At 36.7% G+C, this 27,373-nt stretch overlaps 2 protein-coding genes across 2 annotated transcripts in view; one reads left to right on the top strand and one right to left on the bottom strand.

Annotated features, from left to right (window-relative positions):
• Positions 1–1,925: 1,925 nt before the first annotated feature.
• LOC121407156 (coiled-coil domain-containing protein 138-like) lies at positions 1,926–22,665 on the bottom strand. Its single transcript, XM_041598102.1, has 13 exons — positions 22,539–22,665; positions 17,864–17,924; positions 17,069–17,296; positions 16,313–16,632; positions 15,418–15,567; positions 14,705–14,824; positions 13,288–13,491; positions 12,897–13,037; positions 11,629–11,748; positions 10,963–11,164; positions 10,199–10,375; positions 9,447–9,585; positions 1,926–3,436 (listed from the first exon to the last, which is right to left on the bottom strand). Exons 1-13 carry the CDS (start codon positions 22,566–22,568, stop codon positions 3,280–3,282), a joined length of 2,049 nt encoding a protein of 682 aa, XP_041454036.1. The 5' UTR covers positions 22,569–22,665; the 3' UTR covers positions 1,926–3,279.
• A 2,997-nt stretch (positions 22,666–25,662) lies between these two features.
• Positions 25,663–27,373, top strand: part of LOC121407138 (calnexin-like) — a 41,023-nt gene continuing 39,312 nt past the window's right edge. Inside the window, exon 1 of the mRNA XM_041598078.1 lies at positions 25,663–25,770. The gene's annotated coding sequence lies outside the window, so the exon portion shown is untranslated. The remainder of the gene's footprint in view (positions 25,771–27,373) is intronic.

Genomic DNA, 27,373 nt, shown 5'->3' with positions numbered 1-27,373 from the left:
ATTCAAGTTTACAAGAAAACAGTTCCAAATATACACTGGATGAAGTTCACAAAAATATTTGAGCTGTGGGGTAAGGGGAGGTCTATGTACTATTAAATATCGTAGCAGTTTAATTTCTTTCCTTCTAAGGCTCGATTGGTTCAAACGTTGAATTGTAATGCATTTTAAAGATAATCAATATATGAATATTATTTCTATCACTTTATTTTTTCTGCATATAAGGTTTTCTTTTTCTCTGGACGCAATCTACTTTCCTTATTGTCCTGACCGTTATAATTATTATTTCTATTATCATTACTACTACTTTTATCATCATTATTAGTATCATCATCATCATTATGACAGTTGAACAGCTTTGGCATGACAATTTTGGCTACTGGCATGTCTACATTATATAAATCGTACATTCTAGGATTACTCCCAGCATAATCAAACATTGTTTTGTCGTGTCATTGTTTACCTTGTACAATGTGGAAAGAAATATACATGTCCTTGGATTGTATTTATCTTACTTGTTGAAAAAATCTTTAAAACTAAAAAGTTTGTGTGAGAGGCTTTTTTTCCCCATAAGATGAAGGGATATTAATATTCTAAAATATCATTCCCGTGTGGAGATAAAATGAACAAAGGCGATGTTTCTCTATTTCTCATCCCTATTCTGACACTTGGCCAGGGGACTCTTCATTCTCCTTTTAAAACAAAATGTCATGGAGAATAATTAGAAAACCGTTGATATATCACTTGCATGTGTTTCTATTTGTGCCATTTGTCACATCGCGTATCTCATCCACATTTCTGACCGCTACAACCAACTGGATTTATCCATTCTTAGTCCCCCTTTCCGTCTCTTTATTCCCAAATTCCTTCAATATTTCTTTATTTTCGCCCCGAATATCACCCGTTTCCTAGCGGAAAATGTGCAGTTATCATTATTTCTTAAATTGATTACAATTTGTTTTCTCATGCTTTAATATTTTGCTCAGACGTTGGGATTTCATTGTCAACTCCTACGTAGCCGCGTCTAGAATCACAAATTCAATTGTACGTGTTGTGAAAGGAAATAATTCGTTATTCCCCCTCGAATATGGCGGTCAAACTTGAATAATTCTTTCTTTTTGTTTCTATTTTGTGTCATGAAAGCCGCTTCCGGGAATATTTGGGTGAATTGTCGCCACTGTCGAAACGGATACATGAATTGAAGTGAATATGAAAAGATAGGCAACTGATCTATTTTCTGCTGGAAAATGATTTTTCAAATGGTTTGATTTGCCAAGCAGTCAGCATTCGTTTCCAAATTTAGGGCTGCAATGTGGGGGCCAGGTTTAGCAGTGTTTTTGCCAAATATCTATCCTAGAGCAATAATATCTGATTAAGAATTGATCATGCTTCATATCTGTCACATTGTTTTGTCTGAGGCTGCTTGAGATAATAGACAAATTCTATTATTTCATGTTTGTGAGGGCTCATAGGGGAATGAAAAGACAGATGTAGTCTAATACATCACCCTAGATAATAATTATATGGGTTTCTTTACAATTACACTTAACTATTACAAAGTAAATTCTGTAAATACGTGAATAGATCACACTAACAAATACAAATACAAAGAAAACAAAAGTAAGTTGGGGAATTCAAGAGGTGAAAGTGAAAAATCTTTATTTGTAATAGAACCAAAATATACTGATTACAAATGAACATATTAGATCATCTTTTTTTTTTAGCATGGTTTATTATTCATGCTAATATTTCACATCAAATGACATAAACCTGTACATATATAAATATATTACTTTTTGTGCAAAATATACATAGAAAAATAGATCAATAAGAGAAAAACAATGTTTATTCCTCAGCAAAATATTCCTGTATATGAAATTTAATGGGATGTAACTTGCTACCTGGATATATCCTCATGAAAGCCCCCCCCCCCCCCCCCGTTTCTTCCCCATCCCTCTCCTCCCAGCAATGCTTGTTTCTAAATATCATTATGTGCATTTCCAGCTCAGTTTGTTGCACTCATATTATATGAGTTCAGCCAACCCAGCTTCCTGCAACTCAATGCTATACAAACAGGGCAACATTCATCACAACTATCCTCTTGAGTATCGAATAGACCAAAGCAAGAATGACAAAATCTCATCAATCAACAATTGAGAATAAAAACAATAGACCATTAAAACCCCTTCTCTCTCTCTTTATATATTGGTCATCAACTTCTGTTTAAACTTGTCACACCATACCATACAGCATTGATTATTTGCAAAAGAAATTAGGTCAGGGCCCACCGGAGACTCCAATGATGTAGAGCAACACACCCTTAAATACATTGAAAATCTTCAACTAGAGTGCAAGTACAGATACTTGAGACTAATTTGTGCATACTTTTCTTATTACAGCTGTCAAATCAACATGAATACTGTGAAAGTTTTGACCTAGTTTGTATTCCTTGGAAGCAGTGCAACGCCAGAGGCTCGTAAAACGATGTGTTATTGATTCTAGTCTAATTTCCTCAATGAAACTATTTGGAATGGTGAGAGATCTTCCTAGAGAGAAAGACAGGCTGATAGCCTGAAGCTTGGTGAAATAGCACTTTGCTATTTTATTTGCATGTTTCATGGGTGTAGATTTCCTATCAAAGTATTCAGCCAGTAGTAACCTTGTGCTGAATTTAACGAAAAGTTCATTTAAAATAGTGAAGGGAATGCAATCCGGTAAAGAGCAATGAAATATCTACTCTTAAGGGAAGAAATGCACTTGCATTAAACTGTAGCTGTTCATAAAGGCTTGCACAACTTTATGAACAGCTTTATAAAACACATCCCTTAAGAATTCTTGTCCGTTATACCGTTATTGACTTCAGCATAATAGTAGTCTTGATGCTTGGGCTGATGGTGGCTCTCATAGAGGTTAAGGTTGAAGAGGATTAAAAAAAAAGAGTGTCAGACGAGAGGATTCTGGATTATGAATGATACTGGTATATATGGTGTCCTTCATCTCCTTTCATCTAGTGGAAGAGCTGGGTTTTGGAGGTTAAGGTTAAAGATGACGTTACAGAGTTTGAGACTTCATGTATAGGATTCTGGAATGTGGTACTGGTAATCTGGTATCCACAACTACTGCATAATCCTAATGCTTGCTGTGATGGTGGCTGGCATCCCAAAATTAGGACTATAATTTTAAGAAGGTTGATGTTGAAGCGGATATAGAAGAAGCTCTGACAAAATAATTCTTAGAAACTGGTATTCTTTCTGCTTTCTGTTGTTGCTTTGATGGTGGCTTTCATCTTGTGGAAGAGCTGGGTTTTAGAAGGTTGAGATTGAAGAGTATAGAACGGAGGTTGAGGGCAAGGAAAGCATTCTCCTGACATTCCCTTGATCTTGACATCTCTTGAATGATGACAGAGGTACCAGAGGAGTCAAAGAAATTCTTGTTGGTCCTATGTGAGAAAAGTGAGAGTGGGAGATGTAGGAGGAAACATGTAAAAAGAGATAAACAGGCAGGTGAAAATAGTTTGCAAAGGGACAGTCAGAAGTGAGAGAAAAAAGTAAAAAAGACAGGAGTGCATGAGAGAGAGAAAGACAAAGACAGAGAAAATTGGAGAGAGGCATGAAAGAAGAGGGGAGTGAGAGAGAGTGCATGGAGAAGGAGAAAGGAGGTGAGGAAGAGATAGAAAGAGAGAGAAGACAACAACAAAGAAAGGAGACAAAGAAATGTGAAGAGATTATTTTACACCATCAAACCCAAATCATTCTTTCGATAAACAGGTGGTCCTAATAATATTTTTTTGTTACTTATATAAATAAAGGGAGTAGAATAATGTAGAACAATAAAAAGTAAGGAAATGCATCTAAGAAGCTGTGCAATATATTCATCCATCAGGTACATGTAAAGAAACTGTTGATACAAGTAGCATTGTTTTCCTTTCACCACTCAGAACACGACACTGCGAATACCTTTTAAACATATTCTACAGCTAGAATGAATGACCTTAGGAACATTTGTTCAGTGGAGTCATTTTTTTGAGGGAGTGGCTGGTTTGTTCAGTTGAAGAGATTAAAAGTGAAATCTAATGTTGATGTGCATGTAGAGTGATTCAGATGAAACCACAGCAGTTGTTAAAACTATAAACATTTCTAGGGTGTGTTCACACTCTACATGGGCCCTGTTGCATAAAAGTAAATGCAAGCGCTGCCATCCAATGCATAGGCGGATCCAGCTTTTGGCGAAAGGGGGGGCGCACTGCCGAGCGGCGCACATATTTTTGCACTTCACCGGCGCCATAAAAGAAAATGTTGAAAAAGAAAAGGGGTAATGCCTGACCCTGTCAAAACACGCACACACACACACACACACATGCATATATATATATATATATATGACTCATATCATATAGATATACATGACTCATGAGATAGAGACACATATTTCACCGACAAATTAATGCGAGCGCGAAGCGCGAGCTGAAATTTTTAAAGTATACTGACCTGAAAACAGGAAAAAGGTGCCTGTTTAGGACTGTTTGTAGTAACTCATGAGGAGGATACATATCTCACTACACAGATAATGCGAGTGCCGAGGGCGAGCTGAAATTTACTTATATTCTGACCAGAAAGCTTGATATTCTAAGCATTCTTGGTACCAATGATTAAGATGGGTATCTAAAAAGAAATGCGAGCGCGAAGCGCGAGCTTAAAATTTTGATATTTCGATCTGAAAACATTACAGTTTAATGTACGTTTTAATAAAGAACAAGATTATATCCAACAAAAGATTATTGCAAATCGAAGCGGGGGTTCTTTTGAGGTTCAGAACTAAAAACGGGACATTCTATTCACCTATTTAATCATGAAAAGTATGGGGTTTTGCTACAGAAATGATGCGAGCGCGAAGCGCGAGCTGAAAATTTTTATGTTCCAATCTGATAATTTGAGCACGATTTTTAATAAAGAACGAGTTGTGTAGCTCAATCTCGTTTGCTGATTTCTGTGTAACATTACCATCTTATTGTTTTTGCACATGCGGAATTATTGGGGGAGGGCAAAACGATCATTCTTGACCGCGGCGCCGATCTAGATTTGGTTAGCAATAGGCCCTTCTTCATTATTCTACCGGCGCTTATTTATTGAAATCAGGGGACGCTGATCATTCTTGACCGGCGCCGATTTAAATTTAGGTGGCGCCGGTTAAGACAAAGGCAGCGCCGATTTGTCTTGACCGGCGCCGATTTAAACAAGTAGTACTGATTATTTTTACCGACGTTACGTAAGATTCAGGCAGCGGCAATCCATAATCGACTGGCGCCGATCTAGAACCAGGAGGCGCCGATTATTCTTGACTGGCGCCGATTTTTAACCAGGTGGTGCTGATTATTCTTGACCAGCCCCGATTTAGATATAGGTGGCGCTGATTATCCTTGATCGGCGCCGGTTAAGAACTCAGGCAGCGCCGATTTTTCTTTACCGGCGCCGATTTATAACCAGATGACGCCGATTGTTCTTGTCCAGCGTCGATTTAGATTTAGGTGGCGCTAATTATCCTTGATCGGCGCCGGTTAAGACTCTGGCAGTGCCGATTTTTCTTGACTGGCGCCGATTTATAACTAAATAGCGCTGATTATTCTTGTCCGGCGCCGATTTAGATTAAGGTGGCGCTGATTATTCTTGATTGGCGCCAGTTATATGCAGGCAGCGCACTGCTACCGGCGAAGTTGTTGGGAAAAGGGTAGTTAAAAGAAAAAATAAGGAAGATGATATGATTACGCTTTGCTGGGGATAGTCTTTCCTTTACTGTTGCTAATGTTATATCAGTGTATAATTTTTTTTAAGCAGCGCCTTTTCCCTTTCTTTCCTTTATTTTTAATTTTTCAAGCGGCGCCTTTTCTTTCTTTTACTTTTTTTTAATTTTCTTTATTTTGAGCGGCGCCTTCGGCGCCGCTCAAATATTAGGGGGGCGCGCGCACCCTGCGCACCCCCCCTGGATCCGCCGATGCAATGGAAAAAAAATAAATCCTTGATTTTGATTGGCTATTTAGCATTGTTACCAGGGTTGTTACCACTGGATGACACAGTTAATGTCTCTTATGCAACAGGACCCAGGGCCAATTAATTTAATGAATCTTATACAGAACAGGTGATATCACCCATCCCATACTCTTCAATCTGGGGTGTTTCACAAAGACTTTAGTTTAACACTGGAATTTGGATTGGTAATAAAATGAAAGACAAATAAAAATACAATTTGAACAATTAAAACGTACGTAAGATTGAAAATCATTGTGGATCAGATACACTTCATGATAACAGCCTGCCTTACTCATGTACACTTTCAGAGATAGCCATTATATGTCCATGCTTATCGAGATCCAGGGAAAATAAAACATTTTAATCACAGCAAGAGTTATAAGCTTTCATTCAAGAGCTGTATGTGCATTAATGTGAATTCCATGCCATCGACAGAAGGGGCTTCTAAGGAGTTTTGTTTATCACCATTTAATGTGAAAACAGCATGGCCTACAAACTGTAGATTTCCTAGATATAACACACAATTATTTGAAAATGTAAAAACAGCAAACATTAAACCTGACTTTCTAAAAATACTACTACTGCATATATATAAACTATAGTGTATTCATATCTGAATGGGGCATATGAAAGCATAGGTATATGAATTTGAATATGGACATAGTACTACAATGAACTGAATGCCCCAAAGCGGACAGACTCATTGTAAAGTTGAACAAAGCCAAATGATTGAATGTAATACATGATAGGCAATAGTTGTTAGCCAAAACATGAACAAGCATTTGAAAAAAAAAATAAACTCCATGTCCAATTTAATAGGTCAAATACTCAAAATGCAAATTCTAAATGTGAACAGGACATTAAGTTAACACTTTCATAGCCACTGCCTTGAAGTGATGTAAGCAAAAGGGTATATGATGAATCAAATTGAACTCATTGACCAATGCAATATACTGCAAAGTGTGAACATGGCATAGAGTAAATTTTCAAGGGCCAAAGTCTTAAATTCCAAACTATAATGTGAAGAAGGCATAGAGTTATAACACATTACACCAACTGCCCTTAATGTGATGTAAGCTAAATTGTCTTAGGAATCAATTTTGATAAATTTATGACAAATACAATATTAAACCCTAAAAAGGAAGAACATGGCATAGATTAGAGAGTGAATTTTCAAGGGTCATATTCTTAGATTCCAAAATTATAATGTGAACAAGGCATAAGGGCACAGCACATTCATACCAACTGCATATGAATTGAAGTGATGCAAGCTCAAGGGTCTCAAGGAGTCAATTTAATTCAATGACTAAATGTAATGTGAACAAGGCATAGAGAGTGAAGTTCATGCCCTGGAGGGGTATGCACTAATCTTCAACAGGAGGGGTGTCTGATTTAATTTGTATTGAGCAGGAAAACAATCCATTCATGTCCCACACTATAAAAGATGGACTTTCCAATTGTTACCAGAGAAATTTTTCAATGGATCTATAGATATAAAAGGACAAGAATAGACTCTTTCCACCAACATTAGAAAGGGATATTTTGACCTTTCTGAAAGAATATAACTGCAATAAGCTCATGATGTAGAATTGCAATTTCCATTCAAGGTCAAGTTAGTGTCATTCAGATTTATGTGTGGATGTAATGATACTTTACTAAAAACTTTGTTTCAAGCAGTTACTTCAGGGTAATAAACTCTGATTTCGTACTAGTAATACATGAACTTCATACAGGAGTTATGCTAAATATTTTATCGTTCTAAATTTTAAAGAGATTGGGTAACTTCAAAAAGGCTTGATCAGTTACCAGTTTGAATTCTTGCCCATGTTGTCAGATAGAATCTGGAAAATTCACTCTTTGAAATGGTTCACATTTATAAGAAGCTCGTGTAAATGGCCCCAATGTGGGGATAATAACCTTCAGGTTTGATTAAAATGTTCATCTCACGTATGTCTCATTTAATCTAGAGAAGATATTTTAAGCAATTCGTGATTCACCAACAATATTCATGGAAGTCTTTGTGGTTTTTAAGCAAATAATCTCAGGATTTTATTTCTTCCTAGATTGTGTTTCTTTCTTTTCTCCCCCTTTTCTTTTTTACAAAAGTATTAATGAACAAGTTACAACATACATGTATGCATCGTTGATCATACTGAAAAAACAATTATTTTTAATTAATTTAAGCCAAGAAATAAAATGCTGGATTTAAGATGGCAATTTTCAATAAATCAAATATCATTTTTTCTAGATAAAAACCCCCCAAACTATTAGGTATACACTGAGTCATAAATCCAATAATTAAACAAATACATTATTGGAGTAAAGAAAATAATGCAGAAAATAAAATATTTTTTATAGGGATAATAAGAAATATAATAGACTTATTGCCAATTGAATAAAAACACTAAATTTAGAAATATAAGTAAATAACTAACTTGAGAACTTTACTTTATGATTTGTATTATTATCATTATTATTCTTAATATCATCATCAGTATGATCCCCACTAGTATCAAAGATATCTTTATCATTATCGTTATAATTATTATTAGAATTAATGTTATCAATAAATTATATTAACATTGTTATTACTTTCAGAATTTTTCATAATCATTTATGTTGTTGAAATTATAATTAACAGTAGTATTAGTAGTAGCAGCAGCAGCAGTAGTAGCAGTAGTAGTAGTAGCAGCAGCAGTAGTAGTAGTAGTAGTAGTAGTAGTAGTAGCAGTAGTATACATACAGTTATTATAGTGTATGTATACAGTAGTATACATACACTATTGCTATCACTGTCATCCTCATAATCACCCTCATTGACAACCTGTATTTCGTAAATCACCATCACTTAGTACTTACACCAGATAGAATGATTGTACAGTATCTACCACTAGGGGGAGCTCTTTCATTCAACAAATCAGAGCCATTCATACACTGAATTTGGCCTATTCTCTTTTCTTAAACAGTATTTCTGAGTAACAATACTACTAAGTTGTAGTTCTCTTGACAGCTAAAACACGGGATAAGGAATCTAATAAACATTAAGAACATACTAGCAAAGCATAGACCAAGTAAGATCATTGGCCATTCATAAATATACAACAGATTTAATTTAGATTTAGTATCTAATTGTGAATACCAGTCAATAAAATTTTACTAGGCCCATAATAATCATCCATGATTGATCACATCACTTACTTTTTAAATGTATAAATTGGTTCCATTACATTTGCTCTAGCGACACTTGCTCCACTGTAAATTCCACACACTAATGGACTGGCCAAATTCAACCTTGGATTTAACACTATACCCTACCCTACTAACATGACACCATATTACAAGCCTAACCCTTTTTTCTTAGACGAAATAATGCCTGGGGCAATTGTCACCGGAGCAAATGTTGTGTCACTGTATAAATCAACTCACTTGATTTTGGAGAGCTTCTGGAGGATAATGCTCAATTTTTCAATGACCTTGATATCCATTCCCGATGAACTCAAGAGGGCAGCACAAGACTTAAACCAGACATCATTACAACAGCTATACAAAAACTGCTGCATAAAAACTAGAGTAGTAAAGACAATGTAAAGGTTGATTACTTATCACAGCAAGATGCCTCCTAACAATTTGGTTATTCAGTTTATTTTCGAACAAGTAAACTTGCAGGTCTTATTTGTGGTTAACATAAATTAAATGGCTAAAATAAATATGAAGAAATAACATCTGGATTTTCAAAATTACTGATAATCATCTATTGAAACAAATGAATGAATAAAATCAACTTCATTAAAATATAAACAGTACAATCTGAATGTATTTTATTATGAATTTAATTTACAATGAATTCGTTTAAATTTACTCAATCAGTTCACATCCAATCCAATCTAATTCATTCTAATTTAGTTAAATTAAATCAGTTCATTCCAATTCAGACCATCCCAGTTAAGCTCGATATGACTAATTCACATACATTTAGCTTCATTTAAATCAAATCAAATTAATCTCTGCTAACTTTAATTAAATTCATTTTAATTCAGTTCAGTCTATTTCAGTTTGGTTAAATTTAATATAATCCAATCCAATCAATTTGAAATTTCAAACCCTTACAATTAAATTTAATTCAAACATGCCATCCACACAAACCACTTCAAGAAATAAATAAGTTAACTGTCACTCACTTGATTCCATAGACATCTGTAAGAAGATATCCACAGCACAACCAGTAATAGCTCTGTTACTCGCTCTAAGATGAGAGAGAATGAGGGGCGTGGCTTGGTAGCGGAGATACAACTCCTTAGCTCTATCATCCTTCAGATCACACCGGAACACATCAAAGACATTAGCTAAGTAGTCCACTACAAATAGATGAGAAATGATATTCATTTACCACCCAAAGCTTCATCTACCTCTTAACTCAATTCATTCTTTTTTAAACTTATCTGCTTATTTTATCAATCCATACATTTACCCATCTGCCCATCCCTTCATTTATACATTCATTATTTCTGGTTCTTGGAAAAAAAACTACTTTCATATACTTCCAAAAGACTGCTACAGGCACAAGCATCATTCAAAATCAAAGCGACAAATAAATAATATCAACACTCAAAATCATTAGGAAACTAAGAAATTCTCAGTAACTAAAATTTCGGAGAGATATGAAGAGGGTGTTATGGAATACATTACAATTTACATTGATTGTAAAACAGAAAACACAGAAGTTAGTAGATGATAGATGACTATAAGTATATGGGAACATAAACATATATGAAACATTTGTTAATTTAAGAAATAAGATTAAAGGATATAAAATAGAACATTGGTTCTCAAAAGATCTTCAGAAGAGCAGAGTAAGAGCAGATAATAACTTCAGACATTTTAAAAAGAATGAACTTTAGTTAATCATTCACAAATAGACAATAGAGAAGAGAGATTTACCCACCTTGAGTGACAGTCTTCATAATGATGAGAGAGGAGAGGAATCTAATATGAAGGTTAGTACTTTTGAAGAATATTGCTGACTTGGGTTTCTCAGTCTGAGCAGGATCAGGGCTAGTCTTATCTCGATCAGACGCGAACCTGACCACCTGAGGGCGGTACAACTCATCACCAAGGCGACGATATGTTGATGACAGACTGATTTGCTGCAATAATAAATAAATATGATATAATACTTGTTTTCTAATGAAGGTACATCACAGAATTAGAAGCTTATATACATTGTATAAAAATAGAACATAAAACCTGCCACTTCATAGGGTTGTGCATATTCGGACTGAAGAGTATCGAAAGTTGTAAGTTTAAGTTTGCAAGTCTATCAGTCGAATGGGCTTAGAATAACCTATTGTACTCAGGTTTACTACTATACCCTTTTAGACAAGTAGGTGAATTTGTGAAAACAGATAGTAGTCTAAAGAACATGAAGATAAAACACAGGACATTTTTCACATCATGATATACTTAACATAATTTATCAAATATTCACAAGCCTCATTTAAAACATAGTTTGTTGTCAAACTATTTGTGCCTAAAAAGTTCACTGCTAATATCTGATTCTTGGTTTTATACATAAATTTGAAATACATCAATTACAGAATGAATTCGATACCTGTTTATCTGATGACTGTAGGCATAAGAGTGACCAGTAGATAAATTGAAGACAAGGGAGATGTAATTTAGCAGCCTGTGATGGAAGCTGTCCAAGGACTTCAACTAATGATGGTAAAATCTGGTAGGATCAAATAGAATTTTAACGTGCAAACGCCTAACTTCGCAATGTGCAGTTTTTAATTGCTGCTCCACTCACCTGTCACTGCCTGACTAAAATAGTTTTAGAAATTATTTGCAAACTTAAAGGTGTCTTGTAGCATCTGATATTAATCCTTGGTAATGCCTGGGCCACATTTTAGCCGCCACTTTGCTAAGGCGATGGTTTGAGATGCCCTCCATTGAGCAATCAATGTATCCCAAGATGCTCGCGCAAGTTACTAATATTTGGTATGAAAAAATAAATATTATAAAAAATGATCGCAATCATTCCATTTTGAAAGTGGGAGTGATAATTATTATCAAAAGAGGAGGGGTTGCATCTTAACGTATATCCCAATGCATGAAGAGGCTTTGAGAACACAGCCGAGTCAATGCACTTTTGTATACGATCGGTGTGTGTGTGCACATGCGCAATATGACTGTGTAGTAAATGTTTTGGATGCTTCGAACCGGTGACTTAAAATTTACCAACCATTACTAAGCTGTTCTTGAAGTGCATAATCCATGACATTCTTACTTACAAATTTCAGGAGAAAATTTTTTCATATATTTGAGAGGATTTGTGGATACTTTCATATCATAGAAAGATTTTTTTTTCTTTTGCAATAATGCAGGGCTAATGGAAGGTTGAAGACTGCCGATTATTGCCGATAACAATTTTAACGAGTATGTAGGTTAGAGATGAAACACGACATTATACATGGCAATATCATAAACTACCTTCCAGATTACTGCAATTGAAATGATATTTATTTAAAACAAAGAGCAAACCCACAACCTTAGATTCTTGAGGTGAGCCCTTTACCATTAATTCACTTGAAAACAAGATTGAATTTTCCCCATCTCCCAAGTATGGGTCTTGATTTAGAGCATACAGGGAAATACATGTGCATCAAGACCAACTCCCTGTCCCAACTTTTCCTGTCTTTCAAAAGATTCTTTCTATGATTCTCATACTTTTCTCACACATGGACAAAAGAGTAGGACCAAATCACAAAAGAAAATCCCCCCCCCCCGGGCATGATTTCAACTGGCAGAGCTAAATCATGTACAAAAACCAAACATATCATTGGATCTGGCTTCATGTATAAGTAAGTCAAAACTTACCCTTATGCATCTATCATGAGTAAGTGCTTGCGAAGGCATGGATTCCAAAGGTTTGGATGGATCATCAGAGTAATGCCGTAGATGGACTTCACTGACCCACTCAAGAAGTATTCCTAATGCATCATATAGTCCAGATGATTGCTAAAGGAAAGAGTAACATATAATGGATCAAATATTGGACCAAATAATATGGAGAGAAACATTCTTCAGATTCTTCTAAAAGACTTATCATTTTAATATGCTAGATCAACCATATTTTCTTGATAGAATAATTAAAAGAATGCAAGATTATACAAATTTAAGCAAAACAATAAGCTTCAAGAGACAAGGCAAATCTCTTTAAAATGCTCCTCTTGGTTAGAACAAGAAAGAAGAAGTAGAGGAATAATACCTTTGTGCTTCTTGACATAACACTTTTCTGTGCTGACCCATCGACCCGTCGCTTGACCGTCTCAACCTTTGCCTTGACCGCCATGCTCTCTTGGTCTCTCTGTCGACTGGTCAGTTCCTGTTTCCTCAGTAGGTTGGTCAAGCGGCTCTGAAGACTGATGGCTTGGGATTCAAGCTTTTTGTTCTGCTCCTCCACCTTGTCAAGCTACCACATAAGAGATTTAAAAATTGATTTACAGTTTTACTGGAGAGATGTAGTTATAGTTAATCTTTCTTAAGCCGACATCAGTTCACACATGTTTTATTTTTCAAATATACACGTATTTTGGTGGAAGTTATTTTAATGACCACTAAGAAAGCATGAATGTTTGTAAGTAAACAGCTACAGGACCCATGGCTTAGGGTCCTCTCAAAAGAACCGATTTATGATAAATGCCTTATAAAACGGCACTAGTGCACTGGCTGGGTAAGAAACAAGGTCTGTTTGCTCAACCGACTGACAGGGCCAAATGAGCTTCTACAACTCCTTTACTGGGTATAATCAATTTCATATGGGTGATGACAGAATGTTAAATATCTATTAAAGGAAACTAGTGCAATAGTATCACTAGAACTGTGAACCAAAACCCATATATCTTACAATTTCATTAACTTTCTTATGACCATAATTAACTGAGGGACAGATAGGACATCACAGCCCTATGCTGCAGACAGCTGGTGAGTTGCCTTCCTTCCATTCACATGGATTTTGCATGACAAACCTCTACAACTTGATCGCATGCTCATTCAACTGCTAACCAATCCCTCAAGATTATAGATATTGTCCGATATGGAAGATTCATAGTGACAAGTTAGGAGTCTGCCCTACCATTCTTCTTTCACTCAAGCGCGGACCAGTCGAAGCATATATGTTCTGTGTGTATGGGGGGGAGGTTAACAACATCTACTTTAAAACACCAACTACTTACTTGATTTCTCCATCGTTGGCCTGCTTCAGGGTGTAGGGTGTGTGGGTGTGTATAAATCATCATCTACTTACCTGATTTCTTAATCCATCATTGGCCTGCTTCAGGGTGTAGGGTGGGGGGGGGTGTATAAATCATCTTCTACTTACCTGATTTCTTAATCCATCCTTGGCCTGCTTCAGGGTGTAGGGTGGGTGGGGGTGTATAAATCATCATCTACTTACCTGATTTCTTAATCCATCGTTGGCCTGCTTCAGGGTGTAGGGTGTGTGGGGATGTATAAATCATCATCTACTTACCTGATTTCTCCATCATTGGCCTGCTTCGGGGTGTAGGGTGTGTGGGTGTGTATAAATCATCATCTACTTACCTGGTTTCTCAATCCATCGTTGTTGGCCTGCTTCAGGGTGTAGGGTGGGTGGGGGGGGGGTGTATAAATCATCATCTACTTACCTGATTTCTTAATCCATCGTTGGCCTGCTTCAGGGTGTCAAATGATTCTTTCTGTCTTTTATTTTCTTTGGTTCTTTCTTTGATGGTATCCTCTAACTCTTTAACCTGTTTCCTGTGCTCCTGATACATGTACAAACAAAGATTATATTATAATATTTCACATCTATCTACATCAAAAAGGCCATCATTATCATTAACTCTTTAACCTGTTTCCTGTGCTCCTGATACATGTATTATAAACAAACTTATTATATTATAATATTATAATATTTCACATCTATCTACATCAAAAAGCCCATCATTATCATCACTAAAAACAGTTAACTTTTTAACCTTTACAGTGTTTATAAATAGTAAGCACATGACATCTAAATCTACAGGACATACTATTTTTTATTAAAAAAAAGAAATTAGTTTGTATAATCTTATTCTTCCAAAACGTTTTTTATAATCTATCAGAGTAGTCAAGGTATAACGATAGAAAGAATATAAACACCTCTTCATGTTTATGTTATTTCTTTTTGCAAGCTCGAGGAATCGATGAATAGAAATTTCTAGTAAGTAATCAGAAAATTCCTGAGATGATATACAAAGAATACATCTTCCAATTTATGCCATATCTTTTTGAAATCTTTGCAAGCTTGACAAATTGATGAATAGAAATTTCTTGTAATTCATAAAAACATTCTGAAATCACACACAAGAAAAAATACCTCTTCCAGTTTATGCCATCTGTTGTTGAAATCTTTGTAAGCTTGACGGATAGATGAATGGTCAGTCTGAAGCGTTTCTTCCAGATTTTGAAGAGATCGTTCTCGTTTTTCCAATGCTTTCTCCCTCTTCTGAAGGGCAATGTTCTGCTTCTGTAAATAAAAATTTAAAATTCACTCACTATATTATTATCATAAGTAAATCCAGAGTGAAATTCCTTAAAACACTTTTTGTACAAAAATTAACTCATACTAGGCTGAGCACTGTCATATTCACAACAGAACCGCTAACAATTCAAATTACATGTACATAGAAAACACTGTGAATATGAATATTTTCAACCTGTTGTTTCCTTTTTTCACAAATATTTTGCAATTGGTGGCTTTGGATAGTAAATTTGTGTTCCAATTAACATACAAGCAAACAATATGTCACAAACTTCAAATATTTTGGAGATGTAACTCAGGCCATTGAATCATACAATATAAAACTTGGCACAAGAATACTATTTGGAAATTTGGGGCACAAATTTGAGTTCATTTCACATTTGCTCTTCAACTTATCAAGAAAATCCCACAGAGCTTATACATTATATTTACAAAAGAACTATGGTATCAACCTACAGTAAAGATTTGCAGACTGTCTATCATTCCATCTTTTTAAAAGTGACATCTATTTAAAGATGAAATAATTTTTAAATAAGAAAACTTGAACAGCCATGACAAAGCAAAAAGATCTCAGATGTCAATCAAGTCTCAAGTGTTCTCAATGTTTGATACATGATCTAATGATCAATGAGAACACCACAGACTTCTTAATTTTTATAATCCCTTTGTTGCTATCTCAATTGTTCTTGGCTTTATAAACGATCCCAGATAATTGTATCCAAAGACAAACCTGAAGTTTAGAGCTAATGGTAACCAGTTCTGCATAAACAGCCGCAACCTGTCCAGATGACTTTCCTGGGCTCAAGCGGTCATCATCGTCCCTGCGTCCTGCTTTACGATACTTCTGTGTGCTGGGTGGACTTGTTCTATAATCCTGGTAATCATCATCTTCTACCTCCTCCTCCTCCTCATAGTCCTCATCCACATGGTCATATAGATCATGTTTTCTTCTTCTTGTGAGACCCAAGCCATTAGAGGTTCTCTCATCATATGAAGCTCCAATCTGAAGGGTTACATCTGGATCAGAAAGTGTTGCAAGTTCCTCTGACACTGTCAGAAATCAACAGAATTTGTTTGATATAGCCATTTGAAACATTTATTTGACTAATGCAGTGATGTTTTGATTCAAGCAAATGTATTTCACTGTAATGAAATTGTACATGAGATTATACAGAGCATGTGGACATACTGATGAAACAAAGTTAATGAAAATGGATTTAACCTTGCCGAGAACTGATTGGAGAAATCACTGAATTTTGGGGTTTTTTTATGTATGATATGAACTTCCATAAGAATAAATGTACAACCAGTAAAAAAAAGTGTATCTTGAAAGATGAGACATGTTTGACTGAAAATCATCAATTACCATTTACATACAGTGAAAATAAGATTAATGGGAAGCTAAAATATATATTTTCTTACTTGATAAATTGTTCTCTGTCATGGTACTCATAATATATCAAACATTTAATGCACTAAAACTAACATGTATGCCTGTCCTGGTACATCCTCTGCTTCATCGACCTCAAAAATCTCTCATCTTTGTCAGTCTGTGGTGATACATCTCCAAGTCTTCTACTACTTGCTTTGATGATCTTACACATGTCTCTTAAAGCTCTGTCATAATGTTTTCTCTCCTCACTTGTCAGTTGGTGACTCATTGGAGATGTATTCATGTCTGCTGCCCTCTCTGGAGATTGTTGAGAAGTCACTTCTGTAAATCATGAAATTGTCAATGAGAAATAAAACAATGTTTGCCCTACAATTTTGCAACAGATTGTGAGTGGACATGTTTAAGCATTTTGATTGTGAAATTTTGTGTTTAATGTGTCATTAGAATAATTTCTCCCAAAATTCAGTCAATCAATGAATCAACCATACCATACTCAAGGAAACTCATACTTATGCAGAAATATTGAATGATGAATTCAAATCTACATTCGCCATATTGTTACACAACTTTAAATGTCTGCACATACAGACATATTCTTGTTTTATTGATGTGGAACAGGGAATTGGGGGTAAACTTGAATCAATGTACAGAGTACTTAATGAATTTCATACCCACTTTTAGAGCATCATAAATCATAAGAGCCCATAATAACTGAACTGTTCTCTATGCATTCATGTTGTTGCATCAAAAACATATTCTACAATTTCTATGACATATCTACTCCAGTCAATGGAATGAAATTAAGTATTATTATTCAGTAATAGCTTGAATCATATCACTGATAATTGAGGGTTTGCGAAACAGACACAGCTCAAAAGCATGTCTTACCATATCCTTGTTGAGTTCCAATATCTGGTATAGAAGACAGGTCATCAGAAAATAATCTCCCCTGAAAATGATATAAAATCAGTGAACACTCATGAATCAATTCATATAACAATGCAGCTGGCAAAGTAGCCAGATTCAAAGCTCAAACTGGTTCTTGATCTGTCCCATTTATACTTTGCAATAAATCATTTGTACTTTATTTTACAAAGGTAATACACAAAGCATTTTATATAACTAGGCCTACATACCTGTCCCAATTAATGACAAATGTACACTGTAGCCTAACTTGTAAAAAGGAAAAGTTAGACCTCTAATATGTCACGTTCGTTCTTGCGATCGATCGGCCATTGTGCTTTCAATTTTGTAAGAAGAAAAACGAACGAGACAGAACTTTTCCTTTTTTTGAGGGCCCAGTTTGTGCCCTGATGTCAGAATTCTGTGTCATGATATAGACCTTCATTAATATAATTGAGGTACATGTAAGTACATACAATATTTCCCCCCTTTTATTTGGGGTGCTATTAGCATTGCGACCCCATTCTACCCCATGGGAGCGTTGTGGCCCAGTGTTCGGACTTTGAAAAAGAGGGTCGTGGGTTCGAATCCCAAGCCATGGCATAATTTCCTTCAGCAAGAAACTGATCCACAGTGTGCTGCACTCAACCCAGGTGAGGTAAATGGGTACCGGTAGGAAGTAATTCCTTAAAGGACAAGTCCACCCCAACAAAAACTTGATTTGAATAAAAAGAGAAAAATTCAACAAGCATAACACTGAAAATTTCATCAAAATCGGATGTAAAATAAGAAAGTTATGACATTTCAAAATTTCGCTTCATTTCACAAAAACAGTTATATGAACGAGCCAGCTACATCCAAATGAGAGTCGATGATGTCATTCACTATTTCTTTTGTTTTTTATTGTTTGAAATATGAAATATTTTGATTTCCTCGTCATTGTCATGTGAAATGAAGTTTCATTTCTCCCTGAACACGTGGAATTCCATTATTTTAACATTTTGTGCTTCAGGCAAGGAGGTCCTAATCGTCAAATTTGTAAAAATTGAAATATTGTATAATTCAAACAATAAAAAACAAAAGAAATAGTGAGTAACATCATCAACTCTCTCATTTGGATGTAACTGGCTCGTTCATATAACTATTTTGTTAAAAATAAGCGAAACTTTGAAATGTCATAACTTTCTTATTTTACATCCGATTTTGATGAAATCTTCAGCATTTTGCTTGTCTGATTTTTCTCTATTGATTCAAATCAACATTTTTCTGAGGTGGACTTGACCTTTAAGAAGCTGTGTGCGCTCTGAACGTCTAGCTTAGCCGGGTAATATAAGAGCGCCTTGAGCACCTAACAAGGTGGGTATGTGCGCAATATAAATATCCTATATTATTATTATTGGAGAGTATCCTCTGCCTAATATTACATGGACAAATCCTGGGCTCCAGCCCGCTTCGCGGGCCAGAGCTCCCTTGGTTAGACTCTACTACTAGGCCTACAAGGCCTAGATCTACTTCATCCGCATCCCGACTTGAGTGAAGGGTTTGCCCATCTAACTAGCCTAGTCTGCTGGGCAAACCCTTCACTCAAGTTAAAGGCCTGGTCACACCGCCCGAGCATTGTTGTGGAGCAGTAGGGAGAGAGGGTCAAATTTCGCTCACAAAATTGGGGGAAAAAAATAAAAAACAAAAACAAAAAAACAATCGAAATCGAAAATGTTGAACGGTGATGTTTTTATAGCTGCCTATACACAGCAAACACGGAGTGGGGTCGACTGGTGATTGAGAGTATACAATTTTGCTCCTTGATAATTCGTTGGAATGATTGCTTCGGCGAAACTTAGTTGGGGCGCCCTGGATAATATATATGCCTCTGAATCTACCAGAAAGTGTAAGTTAGTTTACATTAAATACAAATATGTCTGACCTATACATTTCAGTGAAAACGTACATGACCAAGGCAGAATGATAATGCTGCGCACGTGGCGCCCGATATAGGGCTTCATCTTTGAGTGAAGAATAATCTCGGGGATAGACATTATCATTCGCATCGTCGACACTTTCTCTCGCGATCTGTTACTTACAATTTACATGTATTTGCCATAAAGACGGACAAACGCATGTTACAAAAAACACAAAATTTCAGGAAAAAATGATATCCAATCCAACATCTTCACACTGGTCACTGCACTGCAACTCCCGATTACAAGTGGTGCAACTTTCCAACCAATCGACTTGCGCGCCCTGGAATTCCGGAATTTACATATTGCAATACAGTATGACAGAGGTGCATTTGTGCGAACACAAAGGCCATGAGCGTAAGTTAAAATATAGTTTTGACTAGATCTAGCCCTTGAAATTGACTACATTGTACCAATCCAGTAAATATAACCATCAAAAAAAAAAAAAAAAATCCGGCGAAAATAGGGGGGGGGGGCGCACGCCCGGGCGCCCCCCTCTGGATCCGCCACTGTAGGCCTAGCCAAACGTGTTAAGGCCAAGGGTATGTTTTTTTCCCCAAAAGCCAAAGACCAAGCTTTTTCCCCCAAGGTCATATTTTGACGACAAATTGTTTAGGGGCCAAAATGTAAATAAAGCCTGCAAAAAACTTGTTTAGGCACTTTAGGGGGTTATTTTGCACACATAGAAAAACTTGCTTAGGGGGCGTTTGGAAATTACTTGGTCACGCGTGTGTATGGCAGTGAGTCCAAACTTCGCGGATGGTCATTATCTAAAAAACTAGCCAATATCCTTAAGATCTGACATCATCAACGTGAAAAGCAACCTAAAATTACCCTTTGGTGAAAGTTTCTTTAGGAGTTCAGTATTCATAAAAATATTGGCAAAAGATTGGCAAATTTGTCACCGCTAGCACCTGTTTTGAAGAAATCTGATATTCTCAACAAGCATCAGGATATCACCATTTTGCAAGGAGAAATCATAAAAAATGTGAGTTAAATGTGGTACTAACCGATTCTATAGCATTTTGCAATCAATCTGATGTAGATATTTCACTTTTTGAGCTTGAGTTTTTGTTTAAATCTCCATAAAATCTTTGGTGCGCGAAGTTAGGTCACACTTTTTCTGAACGGTTTTCCAGCACAGCCTGCATTCGCTGATCGGAATACCCCTTGACCTATACAATTATGCACTTTACATTTGTATTTTATTTTGTGAAAAAGATTAAGCCTGATGAATATTTTTGAAAAGTGCGCGAAGTTTGGACACCCCATCATCATACAGCAACTGTCATTTGACTGGCTGACAGTGACACTAATGACACACGAGTGTAAAAAAATCAAGCATTTGATTTATCCAAAAGAAAAAGAGAAATAAGAGTTAAGACAAACAACATTGCCACCCTTATTTAAATCTAGCCATAAACATGGATTCGATGTAACAGAGAACAAGGTTATCATAATTCATAACCTTGTTCATTGAACATCATGTTGAATGAGTGATCATGATGTAGATAAGATAGATCATCATCATATTCATAAAGTGTATGCCATGCATGCAGTGCTAGTATAAACTTCCAGCGCGCAGTAGAGGTAGGATGGGGGGGGGGGTCGGGTGTCCGGACAGTTTATCTTTTTGAAGCCTTCTTTTTTGTCTTTAGATTACACTAAAAATATGAATTCAATACTTAAAGTTGTAATCATCTTCTATTTTATTCTTTATATTTCCTAACATTTTGTACTAAAAATTGATTGAACTTTGCTGGTATTTTTTTCCAACGACTTTCTAAAATTGATCGTCCGGACACACAACAACTGGGTACCGTACATACGGTATATACTAAATTACTATACCCTACGCCGTGCTACGGTCATGACGGTTACCTCAGACGATGTTCGTGCAGGCTCCACTCCACGGTACCGCTACACTACGCTCCACCTACACGAGGTGGAGCGTAGTGTAGCGGAAGTGGAGTGGAGCCTGCACGAACATTGCCTGAGGTAACCCTACGGTTAACCCAGGGAACTCCCGCCCGCTACGCGGGCGGGAGCCCAGGACCTTACCGTGTAATTGACCATACTCACGAGACTAGCGTGAAGTATGGTCAAAATAATTAAAACAGAAATCAAGCACTTACCACGATTATATGGATGAAGGTCTAACGAGTGGCAGTTTCCTGACATCTGGGCACAAACTGGAACCTCAAAAAAACGAAAGTTCTCTCCTTCTACCCCCGTCTCGATCGGCCATTTTTGTTATGAATCGTATTCGTAACAAAATGGCCGATCGAGACTGGGTCTGGGGTACTACTAGTACTACTAGGTCCTCCTAGCATGCCTAGGAGAGAACTTTTCGGTTTTTTGAGCTGAGGTTCCAGTTTGTGCCGAGATGTCAGGAAACTGCCACTCATTAGACCTTCATCCATATAATCGTGGTAAGTGCTTGATTTCTGTTTTAACTATGTATTCGGAGAATTATTTTTACCACACTTCACGCTAGTCTCGTGAGTATGGTGAATTACACGGTAAGGTCCTGTGCTGGCGCTGGGCTACCGCCCTATGCGGGCGGGAGTTCCCTGGGTTACCCTACGGTATGCACGTACTGACGTAGTTTACTGTGTGCGCATATTCGTATTGACGTGTATTCAGTAAATCTAAGCTAACTTAACCTAAGAAATTTCAATTGAGTCGGCACTGGTATTTACAGATTTATGTTGATAAGATTTCCGAGACATCTCACAAGGCACAGGTGCTGGGAAAGTTGGATTTGCGACGGTTGATTTAGTGGTAAACACGACGACATGCGCAGCCACAGCTCATGTCATATTTTGATTTTGGTGCCAATTCATAGTCTTAATCTATGAAATATCATATTCAGATAAAGAAAATAAAATAAAAACTAGAAGTTTAATAATGACCCATTGCCAATAGAATTCATGAAATTATTTTTTAAAAAATAATTAGAATCCGAATATGAAATATAACTTACTAGATATTCTGTATAGGATTGACAACTTAAATTACAAATTATCATAATAACAAAAAATATATTAAAGGGTCTTTAGCCGATTGCAAAATTTCTGTTCATCTCTGAAGTTAGCATCCCAAACTACGCACTGCTAGAATGACGATCGTTTTGATGATGAGTCTCAGAAATATTTAAATTTCAATATTTCATTTTAAAAATGACAGGATCGAGCCGCGGAAACAGGGGGTGGCTGGGTGGGCTTCAGCTCCTCCTGTTTTTTTATCCAAACCCGGGTACAAAAATGTAAAAATTCCCATTCGATAGTGAGTTTTTGCATGGTCATGCAGCTTTTGGCCCCGGGGGAGGGGGGGGGGGGGCACTCGACCAAAAAAAGTGGTGGGGGTGTGCCGCGGGCGAGACAAAAAACGGGGGCCTTAGAGCGGGCTTATTGTAAAAAGGAGGGTCCTCGGAACACTAGGCTTTGCCTTGGAACTACAAATGTTTGTGAAAACGGGGGTCCTTAATTGGAACGGATCGCCAGGCTGTGAGTGCGTAAAATGCATCCCTATGGAACGGGCATGCGTGTATGACCCCTGTTACATCTGAAAGTTTCCTACCCGAGACCCGACCGAGTCCACTTGCAACCTTGACTGGATTGATGCAGCTAGCCGCCGGCCGTGCGCTCGCGCAGAGCCGATGGTCGGACAGTGCTCTGCGGCCGCTTTTCATCAAAATTGCAGCTTATTGTAGCAGATCATGATGCGACCGGAACGGCGTAACGAAAAAAAAGCGAAGCTTTGGAGCGGATTTCTTTCTTCTTTTTTCTCGATAAGAAGAAAATGCTATGCTTTGGAGTGGCTTTCTCTGTTCTTTTTCTCAATAAGACAAAAATGCTATGCCTTGGAACAGAAATTTGAGTGTAAAAATGGGGGTCCCCTCCGCGGCACATACCCACTATGCATTATATACTGAGTGCCCCCCCCCCCCCGGGCTTTTGGCTCAGCCGCCCGGCCTCCACTTTCAAAACTCTTCTGTTGCCCCTGATAGTGAATCTTTTTCATCATTTAATGAAAATTATATTTCAAGAAGTTCAATTAGTATGCATTTGCAAATTAAATATTAATGAAACAAATCTACACATGTTATATAAAAAGACAGATAAAAATATAGAAACTTTTTAAGGTGGGAATGGGGGAAGGCCAGATTTTTTTATTTTTTTTTTTTTTTGGGGGGGCGGGGGTACCTAAGTACTAAAGACCCCGGTAATAATCCTGGGAACTTAAGGGCACGTCAGCCTTTTCTTGTCAGTTTTCATGCAGAATTTTTGAAGTGTGCCCCTCCCTTTAAAAGTCACTATATGGGAATTATGTCGTAATATACCTTTTTTGCGTGTAATTAATGTGATTTGAGCCTAGTATAATTAACATATTTAAAAATCGTGCAAAGATCCTTTTGAAAAGAAAAAAAGTATAAAAAAAAATAATTTTACCTATGCTATACGGTCAGTTATTGATTTGAATATGTATCGAATATGTTTTAGGGCTCCTTGCAAATTGTTAACCATAATTTGTATGTATTTAGTATTTATATTTATTTATACATATATTTGATTTGTAATTTTTCACTGTAATTGTCCATATAAGTGTTTGTAAATTGAAAATGATCTAATATGTGTGGATTTTGATCAATAAATTTTGAAACTTGTCGAATTTTCAATCCTCGGGAAAATGTACCCTTGGAAAATCCTGGATCCACTCCTGCATGTAATACCCCATACGATGAGTGATTGCACGGTGGAATAAATTCAAAGCTACTTAACGTCTGAATGACTTGTTTCTTCGAACTTTGTCAGAAAGCAATTGTGGCTCAAATTATCTCTATATATGTGTGATGAAGTACAAGTTCCCTTCTTGCTTAAGATAGGGTTGAATGAAATAACTTGGCCATCATAATTATGCTCAGAGCAATCACGTTCCTCCGGATTCCTGGAAAAAATTAACCTTCCCGAACTTCTTGGATGTCCAATATAATTTAGATCAATAACAATATAGGCCTACCCATATTATTAATTTACTGGCTACATTGTAGGTATTATCAATGGACACGTGGCCTTGGATCGAGACTTGGATGCACGTACCATTATATTGACCCGGGGGTATACTCGCGAAATAAGGCATACGGGGATGTGCCACTGGAATGGGTCACTTTTTGGGAAGAAATCCCTAAACATGATGGGTATGGTTTTATGCTGGAAAAATCCCTAAACATGGCCTTGAACATGGGTCCATGCCTCCAATTAAGGTAAACGAAATGGGTGATAACCTTTTTTTTTTGCTTGGTGGGAAATTGTGCCCCCTCCCCCTTGAAAATCCTGGATCTACCTCTATCCCTAATATAAATGGGTACCCGTTTTAGCCCAAATGACTCGTAAATATCCGATGGGTATATGGATTTTCCTTCGATCAGTCGAACCCCCGTCCAAACCAAATCTAAGTACCCCTCCCTCGGGAGTATTGACTGCCAAGTTAAGTGATACCTTGGAGGTTGATTAATCCCGATGCCCATCTCATTGGTCTAAGGTCCCGGTCTAAGGCTAGGTTTAGATTTTTGTGCCCCTCCCCGCCCCCCTTTCTTTTTTTTATTTAATGTACGATTCGGTACAATTATGCCAGATAAAAAGTAGCAGCGCATTTAGAATATATAGATTAAACGTCTGTCAGTTTCAAATATCAAATTCTACTTTTAAAATTATAAGACAGAATTTAACACATTTTAAAATTGCCATCGATCAGTAGTCCAAGTACTGGCAACGCAAATGAACCATCGGAATATCGTCTCTCATTTCTACACATTGGAATTAACGCACACAAAATTTGACCAGTCAGCGTGCTCCACGCGATAATTTTATGCAATGGTTTTTGCATGTGATGATACGACGTTCATTGTAGATTACCGGCGCCGGCGTGAAGGTGAGAACACACCCCTTTTAGTATGATTTAGTGTACGAATGTAGCTGAAAATGGCATTGAAAACATCATCATTTGTGTATACCTGTACATAAACCAATTTTGTAGATTCTATTCGTGGAATTGTGCGTTTGAATCAAATCTGAAGACTTGATGTCGAGCGTAGTCGATAATCTTTTTGTGTGTAGTCCCATGTGTAAGAAATGGATGTGGAATGTAATTTGTGCTTGTCATGTCGTGATCATCATGATCATGTCACTTGTTCACTGCTACCACCCTGCCTGTGGGGAATCTACAGGTAGGACTATGGTATGCCAATCTTGTACAGAGCACTCACTTTAAAAAAATTCATTAAAATATCACTTTTGTGATCCAAATTACTGATTTCCATAGGCCTACAGTTGCAATTTATTTTTCATTAGTAACTTGAAAATAATTTTTGTATTCACCAAAGTGCTCAAAAACTTGAATTTTGGGCATATTTTTTGTATGCCCTCTATTGGTGGAAAGTAATATGGCAAGAAAAATTTCATTTTTTGATCTCTATTTTTAATTCAGAAAAAATAATTAAAGAATCAAATTTAATTTTAAATAAGAGTCAACAGTAGAGGCGCACGGCCAATATTGGAGACTGTCTCCAGTGTGGGAGATTATCTCCAATATCAGACTTTTGTGAAGAATTTGGGTATCCAATTTCAGAGACAGTCTCCAGTTTTGGAGACCAATTTCCTTTGTTTACATTTGCGGCAAAAGGATTACCTTGGCGGCAAATAAAAATGTGATAAGCAGATTCCTCATGAAAACTTAACCCTTTTCACCGTCTACTTTTGTTTTGATAAGGATTTTTGTTGTCAATCACACACAAAACAAATGGGCTTCTGACCTCAGTGAGACAAAATTTTGGGTGGAAAAAATCATGCTTTTGTTGGTGTTGTTTCTTTTGTCCTTTTGCAAAGCAAGTCTCCAATGTGGGAGATTGTCTCCCCTATTGGAGAGTCTCCCATATTGGCCGTGTGCCTCTACTGGTCAAGTTATATGAATAATAGGTGTAATGGAAACTGTCAGTGTAAAAAAATCAAGCATTTTCCCCCCCAAAAAAGAGAAAATAAGCCAAACATTGCCACCCTTATTTTGCCACATATGGAGATATAAGTGAGAACAAGGTTATATCATAACCTTGAGCTGTCTTGAGAAATCGAAGTTGCCATGTTGATGAATGTAATCTTGCTGACTTGTGGATCAAGCCCGAATGCCCATTTTCAGAAAGATTTTTTATTTTCATGATTTTATTTTTGCTTGTTATAATCTAGACAGGAATAACCGTCGTTTCTGGGGATTTATTCAACAATTTCTGACATTTTACTGTAATCCCCATTCACCGACGGTAAAGTGTCCGTGTGGGCTCCCATTCGTTATAACACTAGCACCTTTGTCCGACCAGAGTCCAAAGTTTGAGGTTCTATAACTCATCGAGGTTACAATCTAAGGATATAAAAACTAAACATTCAAAATAGTTAATTATTCTATTTTAACATTCTTTAAACGATATAGATGAAAATTATACTTTACCGATGTTTAGTTGGGTACGACACAGGAAAACAGGTCA

The sequence above is a fragment of the Lytechinus variegatus genome, chromosome 1 (genome assembly GCF_018143015.1).
Source record: "Lytechinus variegatus isolate NC3 chromosome 1, Lvar_3.0, whole genome shotgun sequence".
NCBI lineage: Eukaryota > Metazoa > Echinodermata > Echinoidea > Temnopleuroida > Toxopneustidae > Lytechinus > Lytechinus variegatus.
The sequence above is the reverse complement of the archived record's forward strand: the minus strand, read 5'-3'. Positions and strand labels throughout refer to the sequence as shown.